Source organism: Amblyraja radiata, chromosome 19, assembly GCF_010909765.2.
Source record: "Amblyraja radiata isolate CabotCenter1 chromosome 19, sAmbRad1.1.pri, whole genome shotgun sequence".
NCBI classification, from domain to species: domain Eukaryota; kingdom Metazoa; phylum Chordata; class Chondrichthyes; order Rajiformes; family Rajidae; genus Amblyraja; species Amblyraja radiata.
Genome location: NC_045974.1, coordinates 29,269,253 through 29,284,425, shown reverse-complemented (window position 1 = coordinate 29,284,425; position 15,173 = coordinate 29,269,253). Strand labels below are relative to the sequence as shown.

Here is a 15,173-nt window from a genome sequence, read left to right as displayed (position 1 = left end):
TGAATATTATTTTAAGGAAATAGGTAGGTTTATGGCACAAAAGGATTCCAAAGGATATTGAGAACAAATGGGAATAAAATACTGAGCTGAATGATTGCAATGAACGGTGGAGCAGATTCATAATGCGGAATGGTCATCTCCTATCTTTTGTGTTTCTACATACCCCAAATAGTTAATGGTGTGACAACAAAAATCTATATATGGAATATTTATAAAGTGTATCTGCTTTCTGTTTGATCTCTCTCTACCACTAGATTGAATTTGACCTTAACAATACAGGGGGGTTGCTACTTAAAGCTGGCAGACTAATCAATTATACCACCTCCGGTCTTTGCATTATTCTTGCTTTTGAAGATCCACAATGTAAAATTGGGTTAAAGTAATGAACACAAGGAAATAAGTTTGAAATTGAATCAAAACCTTTTAATTTATGTTTGAAGAATTTGTACGAAGACAAGCAATTCAGCAATCATTGGAACTGGGGAAACAACAATTCAAACAAACAATGGAAAATATACATCACATGACTTTCCTTGTGTTAAAATCCTTGCTCTCTAGTCATGCTTGTACATATATTCATTTTAAACTTGCTGTTAAAATGTTTCTTTCACATACAATCTGACAAGTTTGTACTTGCTTTCAAATGTTTTTTTCAATTGCCAAGTGAGATTCAGCTTCTGCAGTCTCAGTCCTTACTTTACAATGGGATTTCCACTTGAAATAACAGTTTCAATTTTAGAGAACTGCAATTCTGTATTTGGTATAAAGTTGTTTTCTACTTGGGAAGTTGTTCTTGAAGAGAGCTTTGTTTTGATAATAACTCTTGTCCTGCAGATTTAACAGGAAATTTCATACAAATGGCACAACAAACGCTATGTTTTATACTGTTCGGCTTAGAGTTGCTGAAGGCACTGAGGATCCACGGAACAGCAGACGTGACCGTTCTGTAGAAATAGAAAGCAAAATAATAACTGAATGTGAGTTAATGCCACACTGCAAAATATTCTATAAGGCTGTCATGTAATAATTCATATCTGCTTTATAAAGAATTGGTATAAGTATATTACGATTGCTGGAGTAACTCAGTGGGATTGTCAGCACATCTGGAGAAAAGGAATAGGTGACGTTTCAGGTCGAGACCCTTCTTCAGACTGAGAGTCATGGGAGAGGGAAACTAGACATATGAAAAGGTACAGAGCCAGCATCGATGGCCAAGGAGCCCACAATAGTCCATTGTTGGCTGTGTAGGAGCCGAGTTACTCCAGCATTCTGTGTCTACCTTTGGTGTAAACCAGCATCTTCAGTTCCTTCCTATACATATATTAGGATTGCATTGGATTTTGGATATTGAATAGGCAGGTGACTCAAACTTCTCCAAATCACATCTCCTTCTTCAAATCACACCCAGTCTGGGCCGATAAGCGATGTCCATATACTAATGCTATCCTATACATTGGGGATAATTTACACATTTTTTTACCAAAGCCAATTAACATACAAACCTGTATGTCTTTGGAATGTGGGAGGAAACCAGAGCACCCGGAGAAAACCCACGCAAGTCACGGGGAGAACGTCCAAACTCTGTACAAACAGCTTAGGTTTTCTCTTCGGCTGCTCCAATTTCCTCCCACATGCCAAAGACGTACAGGTTTGTAGGTTAATCAACTTTTGTAAAAAAATGTATATTGTCTCTAGTGTATAGTGTTAGTGTACGGGGTGATCGCTGGTCGGCGCAGACTCTGTGGGCTGTAGGGCCTGTTTCCACAGTATTTCTAAAGTCTAAAGTCTAAAGAGTATGGTGTCAGAGGTCAGTGATGCAGATATCAGCAGGTTATGAGCTACTGCATTCACAGACACAGACTTAGAAATCCCAAACTTGCTGGTGCACAGAGATGGAAAGCTTCAGAAATGTTGGAATCGTTTCCAAACTTCCATTATATCCCGCTCATTGAATATAATAAATGTGCTACAACTGAGTAGTTAATATAACATTTTTTTCTTAACAGCTATCCACTTCAAGTATCCGTTGCTGGTGCTTTAGGAGTTACAATAATACAAATCTTATGTAAGATAAGGACAGTAAGTAAATGGAAAAGCCAACATTTCCGAACTGCTTTCCATGGTCCGTATCTTCTTGGCTGTTCTTTTATTGTTGCTTGTTCAAAATTCTTGATTTCTCCACCCATTATTAGCTCGATTATATAGTTGGCAATGAATCATGGCAGTTCACCTACAACTTCTGAAGGACACTCAGAAATTGACAATAAATCCTGACCTTGTCAGTGACCTCCTGTCCTGTGTATGTTTTTAGGTTCATAAGTCATAGGAGTATTGACCACTCGGACTTAAAACCCCACTATTTCTTCAATCCAGCGTGAGATACATGCACCATCATTCATTAGAGCTTACAACATAATTCTGATGCATTTTAAACAGCCAGGTTGGGGCTTTCTGTAAATTGTATGTAAACTACTTTCTCACAGACTCCAACACACTTACTTAATCTGCTGGTCAAAGGTTCAGTGCAAATCTCCTGAGATTCTAATGGCAAATGAGACACATGTCTTCATTATTCAGCTTGGCTGTTTTTTATCCCCACCCCCCCCCCCCCCCCTCCCCATGAGAATAACATTTTACTAGGGGAAATTTATCATGGTTAAGGAAACTACAAACTTGCTTGTCTTTGGGATGTGATATAAAACCAGAGCACCTGAGAGGAACTCGGGCAATCAATGGGGAATATACAAACACTGGACATCTAGACTGAACCAATGTCACTGGAACCATGAGGCAGCAGCTCTACCTCCTGAGCAACGGAGTCGACCTGCTTCACCAGAAAAAAATCATTGTGTAGCACGGGGCATTTGACAGACCTTCTTGTTTCTTGTTCCTACAACCACAAATCTTACTCCCAATCAGATATTTAACCATTCTCTCTGAACATGATAGAACACCAATAGCTGCTACGGATGAATGTTCATTCCAGCACTTAGAGAAATTATTTCTTCATTCCTAATTATTATTAACTTTAATCTATTAAACTCACACTCAAATAGAGATGAACAACTCAATTACCTTGTGGATACAGACTTCCTGTTGACTATGCAGATGATTCATAATGTACAATGATACCTTAAATTATCATAAATAATGCAGTGACCTAGTTACATTTCTGCTTCAATGTCTGGATCCACATCACACTAAAAATTCAGGTATTTGAAAAACAATACTGGTAGTAAATTACAAGGAAAATGTATACTACTGGTTTACAAGTGTAGTACATTTGCAGCATTATATCATGCCCTCACTCCTGATTTAATTACAAGTCAATAACTTTGTGCAAGTAAACAATCAATTGCAGCCTATTAATCTGTTAAGCATTAAATCAAAGCTATACCCCAAATTAAAAGTATATGGGATTGATATTGATATTCACGAATTTTATGAGGCTTTCAAAGAAGAAAAAATATACTATATCCATAAGATTGAGGGAAGGGCATCTCAAATATGTGTAAAAGGCTTGTTTGTGAAAACAAAGCACCAAAGCTATTTTTCATTCACAAACAATCTCATTCACAAAATCTGCTGTAAGAATATTATAAAGTGTAGTTCTTCATTTGACTGTCCTGCAACCGAGAAGAGAATTGGCCTGGTCACTGCCTCAATGCACTTGCCACTATATATTGTGATAAAGAATTAACACATTATAGTAATTTGGAGTCTGTTTTATGGTTTAAATGACAGTGACAAATTACAGTGTGAAGTCATTTGAACCCCAACCTCAAAGAATGCTACATTGTAATTATTGCTGACAAACCATTATTCTGCTGTGACAACTTGGCGCTTTCAAAATATTAAAATATTTTCGTCTTACATGTACCAGCTAGAATGCAAGCTTTGATTTATGGTGGAGGGGATTACAACAAAGCTTTTGTGTGTCTGCAAAACAAGTAGCTTGTAGAATATCACATCAGTTTAATTTGACTCAGAAATGAATAGATGTACTTAAACTAAGGTTTATTTTTTATCAGTTTAGTACTTTCAACCTGAAAAACTAATTTGTATTTTTAGAGACTAGGGGATCAGGTGATGTTGCCTGATATTGCTGGTTTGCAATTCAGATTCCTCATTTCCTGTTTATTTTTAATCAGATTTTTACTCGAGGCTGCCATTGTTCTCTCGTGCAAGTCTTAACTATTCAATTAATAAACAACAGGGAGTTTTCCCTCAGTATAGTCATCAATAATTATCTCTTGGCCCAGAATCATAAAACAGTATTATTTCCTTTTTAAGAGCCCTGTGTATACATCCTCGTTAAAACAGAGTACAGTTATAAGCATGCCCAGTTTTTCGGTTACGGTAATAATGAAGCTAGCCATTGTTTACAGCATGCTCAGCAGTACTTCTGAACAATGAATCAGAGAGATGTGAGTTGGTCGCAGTATACAGCTACTTCATAAATATCTCATATTACCATAGAGCTAACATTCGAGGGCAGTACAGTGGGGCAGCTGTACAGTTGCTGACTTCCAGCACCAAAGATGTGGGTTCAATTTTGACTACGGGTGCTGTCTGTATGGAGTTTGTACGTTCTCCCTGTGAGGGGTATTCTACAGGTGTCCCAGTTTCCTCCCACACTTTAAAGACGTGTAGATCTGTAGGTTAATAGGCTTCTGTAAATTGTCTGTTGCGTGTAGGATAATGCTAGGGTAGAGGGTGATGGCTGGTTGGCATGCACTCGGTGGGCTGACGGGACTGATTTCATGCTGTATCTCTAATGTCTAAAGTAAAGACTAAAGCTCTGCTGGAAATCTAAACTTAAAATGGCCAGGCAGCATGATCAAAGAGAATAATTACATCACTGTTTGAGACCAAAGATCTGTTTTTGTTTAAACAAATTGTTAAATGTTAGAGATGTAATAATTTTAATGAAGCTGAAAGTGAAGCGGAAGTTCGGAGAAAAGGCAAAAGGAAAGCTCTGGGATAGGTTGGAAGGTTGGAAAGAGTAAATCGCACAGTAAAACAGAGTGAGATTGGAATTAAAAAAACAGACGGGGGGGGTGTCCAAGGGAGCAGCAAAGGTTCTACCAGCTGCTGTTGGAAAATAAGAGAGTGGTGGTTTACGATCTGAAACTGTAGAATTCTGCTGAGTCCTGAAGGCTGCAAATTATTGGATAGGACATTACTGGTGCTTCAGCAATTTAAAGCTCTCTCAAAAAAGGTTCTGGAGGCAAAGGCCACAAAGTCCAGAGTAGGAAAGGAACTGTGGATTAGAATGAAAAGCCATTGATTGCAATCCTTATTTTTGTTTCTATGTGCATGGATGCATGGATGTTGCGTGTTTCCAACAACATTCCAACCTGACATGCCTGTGCCAGCTGTTTGAAAGAGCTGATCGCTTTAGTCCCAAACTCCTTCCACTTCTTAACCTACCAATTAGGCCCCTTCAAGGACAAGTCTTTAGATTTTCAGAAATATTTCGCTTCTGAGAGCCACTATCGACTCGATGGGCTGAGTGGTCTCTTATGTTGTCATAATATGTGAATCAATCAGAGGCTTCTGTGCATCACTCAAACATGATAATCTTTACCCTACATAATTTCAAAAGTTCATTTTGGGCTGTTAAGCTCTTGGGGATATCGCAGGTTTCCGAATGGTTCTATAGCCACTCCTCGATTTATGAAGGGAAACGGATTTTGTTAAGTGAAATTTCATCAATCAAAAAGGCTGCATGAAATGCATTGTGGACATTTTAGTACAGTATATTGTAATGTGCAGGGAGTGGTGCACTTTTTATTATACAAGGCATCTAGATGTGGTGAACAGTCCATCACTGGTACTGACGTCCCCACCATCAAAGGGATCTACTGCAGGTGCAGCCTCAAAATAGCAGCCAGAGTCATCACCACACCACCCTGGCTACACTCTCATTTCACTCCTGTCATTGGGATGATGGTATAGTACCCTGAAAACGATGACATCCAAGTTCAGAAGCAGCATCTTCCCAACAACCGCTGAACTCCACAAACTCCATCTAAACTCTGAACTACAAACTGCCTTGATTGCACAAGGGACTTGGGGACATTGATTTTCTCTTGCACTATATTGTTTGTTTGTTTTTTATATATTGAACTTATTTTTGTTGGTGTCTACTGAGTACTATGTTTACATTTCTGTCGTGCTGCTGCAAATAAGAATTTGCAAATGTTCATAAATTGAGGAAATACTGCATAGAAATGCAGGATATTGCTGTTGCAGATTAAGGAGTTGCTCAGACCTCAGCAAATAGCCATGCTCACCTTGCATTGGCAGAGGGTACATTCTGTGCCATGTTTTATCCACGATGATCCAGTGAAGCGAACCAAATTAATCTCATCTGTGCAAGTCTTGGTGATATCATTGCGGATTTTACTAGCCTGGCAAGGATCCTCGATGCACTGTGGACAGCATTCACCCTCCAGGACCATGCTAAATTCACAGTCAGCTTCAGGGCACTGCAAAGGCCAACAGTCAACCTCGCCTTGCTGCGGAAATAAAAACAAGGTGAAGAATGAGAGACTAATTCGTTGGAAAGGAAGCAAAACCAATATGAAGTGACATTTTTGAAATCGATATATAGCTTGGGCATTACGAAGTCAATATTTAATGCGTTGGGTCACATCTCATGAACTCGTGAACCTGATGGGAAATGTAAGTTTTATGACACAACTGATGGATAGTTGCCTTAAATGTGGCCATTGAGAAAGAGGCACCCTAAAAGTAAGTGATGTTAGAATTTATAACAAGCTCACAGTGCCAAAAATCAATATACTGCCCAAAATGAAATGTGCAATTTTGATGGTTTAAAAGGCTTTGTTTCACTGGATTGATGGAGTGCATATAAGAAAACAGAAAGTGCATGTTCTCTTTCGAACACAATGACATTGTCACAGGCAGGGAGCTTTCAGAAATAACAAAGAAAATAATTGGGTTTTAACTTTGCATATATTGTATTTGCTTTTCAGCATAAGACGTGCAAGTTTGACATTTGCTTTTGTACGATCTGTGTCCAATTAGCACAGACATTGACTTCATGACAAAATTTGTGAGGCTCCTGTTTAGCATGAATTGGCATTATAACGTGTGATTAGGTGATACGTAATCACACATTATAACGCCAATTTCTACATCTTGGGGGTCTACATCTGTTGTAACCATATTCAGGGGGTAAATAAGCAAGTCTGTCTCAAATCTACAGCTGCTCTTATAATTGTCAACTCGAGGTCAGTTTTTTTCTTACTTTTGGATCCATTTTCCTGCAGAGCAAAGAGGAGTGGGTGCTTCCCTGTTTTTGAAATTCTTTCCCATATTTCTGCTCCTGCTACTGAGCTGAATGCTGATTTGGATGTTGATTCAACCCTGATGTATTTTATTTGCTAGCTGCAGTTGAGTCAGTGGTGTAGCAGTAGAGCTGCTATCTTACAGCGTCAGAATCCCAGGTTCCTTCCTGATGGAATTTTGTACATTTTCCTGTGACCACATGGGTTTTCTCCAGGTGCTCCAGTTTCCTTCCACACTCCAAAGACGTGCAGGTTTGTAAGTTAATTGGCTTCAGTAAAATTGTAAATTGGTCCTGGTGTGTACGATAGTACTAGTGTACAGGATGATTGCTTGTTGACGCGGACTCGGTTAGCTAACGGGCCTGTTTCCGTGCTGTATCATTAAAGTCTAAAGTCTAAACTAGTGATTATTATGATCTTCAGGATTTAATTTTCACCAACACCTCAGTTCAAGAACAGATTACTTTTACAGCATTGAATCTGAGGCAAAGTTTACTCATACTATTTCCTGAAAAGTACATTACTTAAGTATTCTGAAATCATCCTCAATGCAGATACTTAAGTACATTTCCTCTGTCATTTTTAGATTTGCCATAAAGAAGGTTAGAGAATTCAGCAAAAAAAGATAATTCAGTAAAAGGCAGTTTATTTACTATATCGCTCATAGATGCCATATGCCAATTACACTGTAGCACTGAAGTATTGGCATCTACAGTAGAAGCACAAATAAGTGCTCTCAGCTAATGTGTTGCCATTGGTATCATCAAGCTGTTGAAATTTTATATCCATTGGAAATCAATTGTGTGTAATAGTCCTTTTAATATATTGATAGAGTTTTAAACTTTTATTGCCAAGCAAAATGCAGATCATACAAAATCTGCCATCTTTTAACCCCCGCTTAATGACCTATTCAATTGAATAGGGTGTAAAATATGAAGCTAATTTGCTATGATTGATCTTTTTAACATGATGGTAAATCTACAATTTGTTGAAAAACAATGTAAGCCTTTATTTGCTTGCTGGGTTACCTTTCAGTACATTGATAATTGTCATATCAGCCTGTATTTGGGACCGCTTCCAACTAAAAAAATATCCAGAACAGTAGGTGGTGCTGTATTGTAATGCCTGCTTCGGTAACTAGTTTCCATCTTTATTTTAGATAGAGAGATTTTTGGAAAATCCCATGCAAATGGAATGATATTATATCACACACATATATCTTTTCAAATATTTTAAGATTGTTTCTGCTGTTCCTATCCGCACTTACTTAGAGTCATTAAGTCATACAGCGTAGAAAGGGGCCCTTCGGCCCAACTTTCCCACACCAACCAAAACATGTCTCATCTACACTTATCCCACCTGCCTGCATTTGGCCCATCGCTCTAAACCTGTCATATCCATTTACCTGGCTTAATGTTACTTAAATGTTGCGATAGTACCCGCCTCAACTACCTCCTCTGGCAGCTCGTTCCATACACCCACTACCCTTTGTGTGAAAATGTTGCCCCCTCTGGTTCCTATTAAATCTTTCCCTCCTCACCTTAAAGTTAAGTCCTCTGGTTCTCGATTCCTTTACTCTGGGCAAGAGACTCTGCGTCTACGCAATCTAATACTCTCGTGATTTTGTACACCTCTATCAGATCACCCCTCTTTTCTGATCTGATACTAATACCTTTAGAAGCAAAGGGCATAATTTAGTCCTACCGTATCCACTGGGTCTAAACAAGGATCTGAGTACATTAATCCAATTTTATACTGCTTGCTCCATAGCTTGTTAAGTAAGTCAAGGCTCTTCACGTGCTCATCCAGGCGATGAGACCAAAAGGCAGCTTTCATCAACTTGATAATCCTTCAGCAGCAGTTAACGTTTGTCTCAGTGTGTATCCCTGGCAACAAGATGTAGAGAACAGCCTGTGCAATACAGCTGTTCAAAATGAGCCTCAACAAAAATCACCACATCTCTTTCCAGACTTTCACATTCTAGTCGATTGTCCAAACCCCAGCACAACCACTTCAAGAACAAGGTGTGTCAGCACAGAGACTAGCTCTGCAAGCAGGACTTGACAGGAAAGGTCCTTCTCACCATCAGTTAAGTTTGCTGCTTGTTTGTCATTTCTACCCATCACAATTCTGCTGAATGATTTTGAGATTCTGCACAGGATCTGACAGGATCCATCATCTTTTTCCACAGCTCCTTGAGGACATTCTCTACAGACCACTGCTTGACTGCCTCTTAACCAAATACGTGGTTTTTTCTACAGTAACAGTCCAAAAGAGACAGGTGGTTTGGCACCGTATCGCAAGAAGGAAAACTCAATACCTAAATCCTTTGCCACCCCATCAACAAATAGAAAAGGGCTTGTCCATGATTGAGTATTACAAAGTGGCATATCTCATGGTCCAGGACTGTAATGTTGAAAATGGAACGGAAATTTGATGTAGCCACAACCAATGCTCAATGGAGAAAGGCCCCAATGTAATGTCCTCCCACTATTGCATTCCGAGGGACTGGGACCTGGGTTTTCTTTCAAAACAAACCCTTGGATTATTTGCTTAAGAAACATATGTAAAGGAAAATTGATGCCACACTAACTTAATGTAAATGCAATTATATGGCTTGCACTAGGAATGAGACAGAGACTCACACACAAACAGATACAACATCCTGGCATGCTAACCTGAAGATGAATGGAAGAGGTCGTAAACTTGCTCATCAATGATCAGAATGTCATCTCAAGGAACATTAAAAAGGGACACAGAGATCACCACAGAATACGAGACCCAAGTCAAAGTTGATCCCAACCATTCGGACTATGCCCTCTTCATGCTGATACTGTTGGGCAGGAGGTACAGATTCATGAACTCCCACACCATTAGGACTGGAACAATTAATTTCCTACAACCATCAGCTTCTTGATCCGACCTGCACAACTCTAATCCTACCTCAGCAATGGAACACCACCGGCCATCTCTTACACTACCATGGACTTAATTTCTGTATGAAGAAGGGTTCTGATCTGAAACGTCTCCTATTCCTTTTCTCCAGAGATGCCGTCTGGCCCGCCGAGTTACTTCAGCATTTTGTGCCTATCTTCGGAATAAACTGGCATCTGCAGTTCCTTCCTACACGACTTATTTTCTAATTGGGTTTTGTACTTTTGTCTTTTTGTTTGCAGTTCGTTTCTTTTCACTGTATCATGGAATAAATGTGTAATTTCTGTATAATTCATATTTTTGTAAACTGTCTCAATCTATGTGTCTCTGATGCTGCTGAAAGCAACATTTTCATTGTGTGCCTGTACATCACTCTTACTTGTGCTTGTGACAATAAACTCAACTTGAATATACAAATGTACAAGTGTTATAAGAGACTGTTTTACAAATAAAATACTAACCTGTATTTAAATCTGCTTCCATCACTCTTTTAGGCAGAAAGTTCCAGAGCATTATTAATCTTTCAATGATCTCTCCTCTACACAAGTTTTAAATCAGTACAACTTTGTTATTGGACACTGCAAGGGCCAGGAAGCGAGTGGGTAAGATCATCTCTGACCCCTCTGACCCTGGCCACAACCTCTTTGAAGTACTTCCCTCTGGAAGGTGACTCCGTACTATCAAAGTCGCCTCAGCCAGACATAAAAACAGCTTTTTTTCGACGAGCAGTAGCTCTACTCAACAGCCAAAAGTTTGCAGCCTCTTTTTACTCTGGTACTTTACTTTCACATGTTTAAATTATAATGTTTTATTTTTAAATGTCTACTGTATATCGTGTCTTTATCCATGCGAACAAATCACCAAGGCAAATTCCTTGTATGCATACATACTTGGTTAATAAAAAATATTCTATTCTGTTCTATTGTCCTCTCTACTGAAGGGAATAACAGTTGATCTTTGACTCAGTGTGTGTTTACCTTGTGTAGGCTTGCACACACTAATGAAATAGGCTTGCTGGGTTCTTGCTGTGATCCTTGGGCAACTCTCCTTAAGTTTCTGGAGCACTCTCTGTTCTAGACAAATGTTCGCCATTACTTATTTTCTTGCAGTATTGTTTCTACTACCACATCAGAGATCCAGGGAGACTTAGCATTCTTGCAGTCCTGGTAACCATTCCAGTTTCTCACACTTTTGCTTGTGTGTATTAAAACACTCTTGATTTGTGCCCCTTTAATCATATTTCAGGACTTTAAATCCCACAGTAACACCAATGCTTCATTTCCAAATGGATGCAAATCCAACCAATGCATAGAAAACAGCATTCTTCTCTATTCTAAAGCTCTGTTTACAGGCTCCTCCAACAGGCATCTCCCAATGACTTACCACGCAATGACACTGTTGACATTCTTGCTCCCAAGTGTCTCCACTTTTATATATCACGTCTCCATTTTGATTCAGACATTGACTGGTCAGCCGCGGATCACATTCAGGGCAACAGAAAAGATCCACGGTTGGGTTTTCACAGTCACAGACCATCCGTCGACACAAGACCAAGCCACTCTGGTGGAGAATGAAAACAATGTGTTTGGTGGAGCACACAATATTTTTCACTGGTATGATTGTTACTATTTACCAATAGGACGGAATAATTTCAGGAGCACCCTTCTTGCAGTTCCTTTGAATCGTGTTATTTACTATATTTCTTGCCTTAAAGAAAATGCTAATTATTTTTGCTTGATGCCCCCACTCCACAGTAGCTGATTCCTGCTTTAATGTAAGAAAACACTGACAGTGCTACAGTGGTACAGTTGTTGCTGCCTTACAGCCAAGAGTGAGGAACAGAGAGAGTCAACATTGCTAGTGACACAATGGCGTATCAGGTAGTACTGCTGCCTCATAACACCAGAGACCCAGGTCCAACCCTGACTACGGGTGCTGTCTGTATGGAGTTTGTACATTCTCCCTTTGACCACATGGGTAGGATAGAACTTGTGTGCAGGTGATGGTTAGTCGGCACGTACTCGGTTGGCCAAAGAGCCTGTTTCCACAATGTATCTTTAAACTAAACTAAAGAAGAATTTCAGAATTTCCAGATTCCCCAATCTCTTCCATTGGCTTTCTGAATGTCCAGCAAGGAACTCACTTTCACAACAATGGTTTGACAAGGATTTTTCATCTTTAAAGGGGTCTTTTAAGATGTCCAGTTCACTTTTCAAAGGGGATCTGAGATGTGCCATAGTTGGCTTTTTGGCAGCAGAAGATTGTGAATGAAGATTAAAGAAGTTACTGCTGCACTGATGCTATTTTGCAAATTGACAACCAGCTGACCTTTATCACCAGTCTCTCTGAAAAAAGGAACCATTTCTGTCTTATTTCCAATATGGAACAATAACGTGGCATGATTAAAGTTAAATCTAATAGCAGTTACTGACCACAGAATAAATTCCATGTAATCTATTTAGCTAAAACATATATAGAGATCTAGTGCAGTAAAAGCAGAATAGACTCTATAATTTCCTTGAGTACTTAGATTTTTTGAGTGTCACTTGAAATGGAGATCAACGAGGCAACAAGACCAAGGGAGGAGAACCACCTCAAATTTTCCCCCAATTTTTTTCCATTTCAAATCAAGGACTAACACATCGGAAGGAAGCTGATGCCAATTAGTTCAGATTCTATTCACTTCTACCCTCCACATACCCCAATTTCATGATATCTCCTCTCACCAGTTGGAAATGGGCAAGTGTCTCTTTCTCTATTGCAGAGCTTTGGTTCAACTTTTCTAATGCCATTTCGCAATCCTTAATCTTTTCAGATTACAAAATATAATCACATAAATGCAGTTTTAACTAGAAACAAGGAAGCACTCATGAAAATAAGGTAGGCAGACAAATTCACATTTACATTGACTTATAAATTCAGAAGATTAATGTAGGACAGCACAATGGCGCAGCAGTAGAGCTGCTGTCTCACAGTGTCAGAGACCTGCATGCAATCCTGACTACGGATGCTGTCTGTATGGAGTTTGTACATTCTCCCTGTGGCTGCGTATGTTTCCCCCAGGTGCTCCGATTTCCTCTCACATTCCGAAGATGTGCAGGCTTGTAGGATAATTGGCTTCTGTAAATTGCCCCTAGTACATGGGATGCAAAAGTGGGATAGCATGGAACTGGTGTATGGTTGATCGTTGTTGGCAAAGTCTCAATGGGCCAAAGGGCCCCTTTCCATTATCTCTAATTTAAACAATATCAGAAATAGATAGATTGACACAAAATGCTAGAGTAACTCAGCCGCTCAGACAGCACCTCTGGAGAAAAAGGATAGGTCGGGACCCTTCCTCATACCTAGAATATCAGAGATAGGATGATGACCCATGCTTACAGAGTTGCAATGCTCTCAGACAGATGAAGCAGCAATAACTAAAGTGAATTCAGTCACTCCTGGGTTGCAAATGTGATTTATATTCAGCCTGAGGAGACAGGTGTTAGTACATTGGGCAATCAAGTGATGTCGCACTTAAGGCAATGGTTCATAGAATTCCTCGTGATTAATCTGGTGAATGGATAATTGAACAAGGATAATGGAAATGTTCCAATACATCGTAACTACCAGGAAAATCAATGAAACTTGGCAGTGAATGTAGAATCAGAATAGAACAAAAGAAAGAGAAGAAAATGGTGCGCACATGCAGCACATCAGGCAGCAGCAGAGGGCAACAAAAGGGTTAGGTATAAAACCTTTAATTAGAGCAAGTCAGACGTAGAAACATTGAACTGTTCACAAATGAAATAGCAGAGTTAGTAAGTTATCCCTCTCTGTGGAGAGGAAGGGATGCTCTCTTTCTAAAACATTGACGTCTTCTTCCCAAATCTATCTGTTCAGAATTAACCAGTTTTTACAGATTCTCCTGACTATTCATTAATACTTACCGAATAGTAAAAGGCCAGGATAGAGTAGATGTGGAGAGGATATCTCCACTAGTGGGAAAGTCTAAGACCAGAGGGCGCAGCCTCAGAATAAAAGGATGTATCTTTAGAAAGGAGATGGGGAGGAATTTATTACGTCAGATGCTGGTGAATTTGTGTATCAGGCGGCTGTGGAGGCCATGTCATTGGGTATTTTTAACAGCGGATATTGACAGATTTTTGATTAGTAAGTGTGTCAGGGGTTATGGGGAAGAGGCAGGAGAATGATGTAGAGAGGGAAATATAGATCAGCCATGAATGAATGGTGGAGTAGACTCGATGGGTCGAATGGCCTAATTCTGCTCCTATGGTTTATGAACATGACTGCAGCAGGCTATTGATGGCCTGCATATACTCCATCACCCTCCTCTCCACCATCATTTAATTTTTCTCCCAGATTTAAATTTGCAGAGTTGCAGGCTACAGTGGGCAAGCTGTGCTCTGACTTGTGATTGCACACATGGCTGGCCTTTAGCTGATTGAACCGATTGCTCCCAATTGGGCCCCGTGAGTAAGGGGGCCCCGCGCCAGAGTTATCTACTCTCGGCTCGGGTAGATCTACCCTAGGTGGAGGAGGGAGAGATGGGTGGAGAGAGAGTAGAGGGGTGGAGGGGGAAGAAAGGGGTAGACGGGGAGGGCGGTGTGAGGGGGAATCGAGAAGGGGGAGAGGGGGAGGTGGGTTGTTCGCTCACGGCAGCGCTCCCGCCCTTCCAGTCACCGTGCTTCACGCACACAGCCCCGGGGAGACGCGGTGAACAATGCACGGAGGGTCGGGCCAGGGATTGGAGCAACTTTTACAAACCTCGGCCTCAGCTCACACCCGTCCGCCCGGACCCCGGCATTCGCACCCGCCGCCGGCCCTCTCCCTTCCTTCTCTCCTTCCCTTCTTCCCTCCCTCCCTTCTCTCCTTCCCTCCCTCCTTCCTTTCTTTTCCCTTCTCTCATTCGCTCCCTCC

General features: G+C 40.3%; 1 protein-coding gene across 1 annotated transcript in view; it reads right to left on the bottom strand.

Moving 5' to 3' along the window:
* Positions 1-401: 401 nt before the first annotated feature.
* nell2 (neural EGFL like 2) overlaps positions 402-15,173 on the bottom strand; it is a 257,810-nt gene continuing 243,038 nt past the window's right edge. The window contains exons 18-20 of the mRNA XM_033038138.1: positions 11,637-11,813; positions 6,300-6,524; positions 402-944 (exon numbers count right to left, since the gene is read on the bottom strand). Of these exons, the coding sequence (XP_032894029.1) occupies positions 894-944; positions 6,300-6,524; positions 11,637-11,813 (453 nt within the window). The 3' untranslated portion in view covers positions 402-893. The remainder of the gene's footprint in view (positions 945-6,299; positions 6,525-11,636; positions 11,814-15,173) is intronic.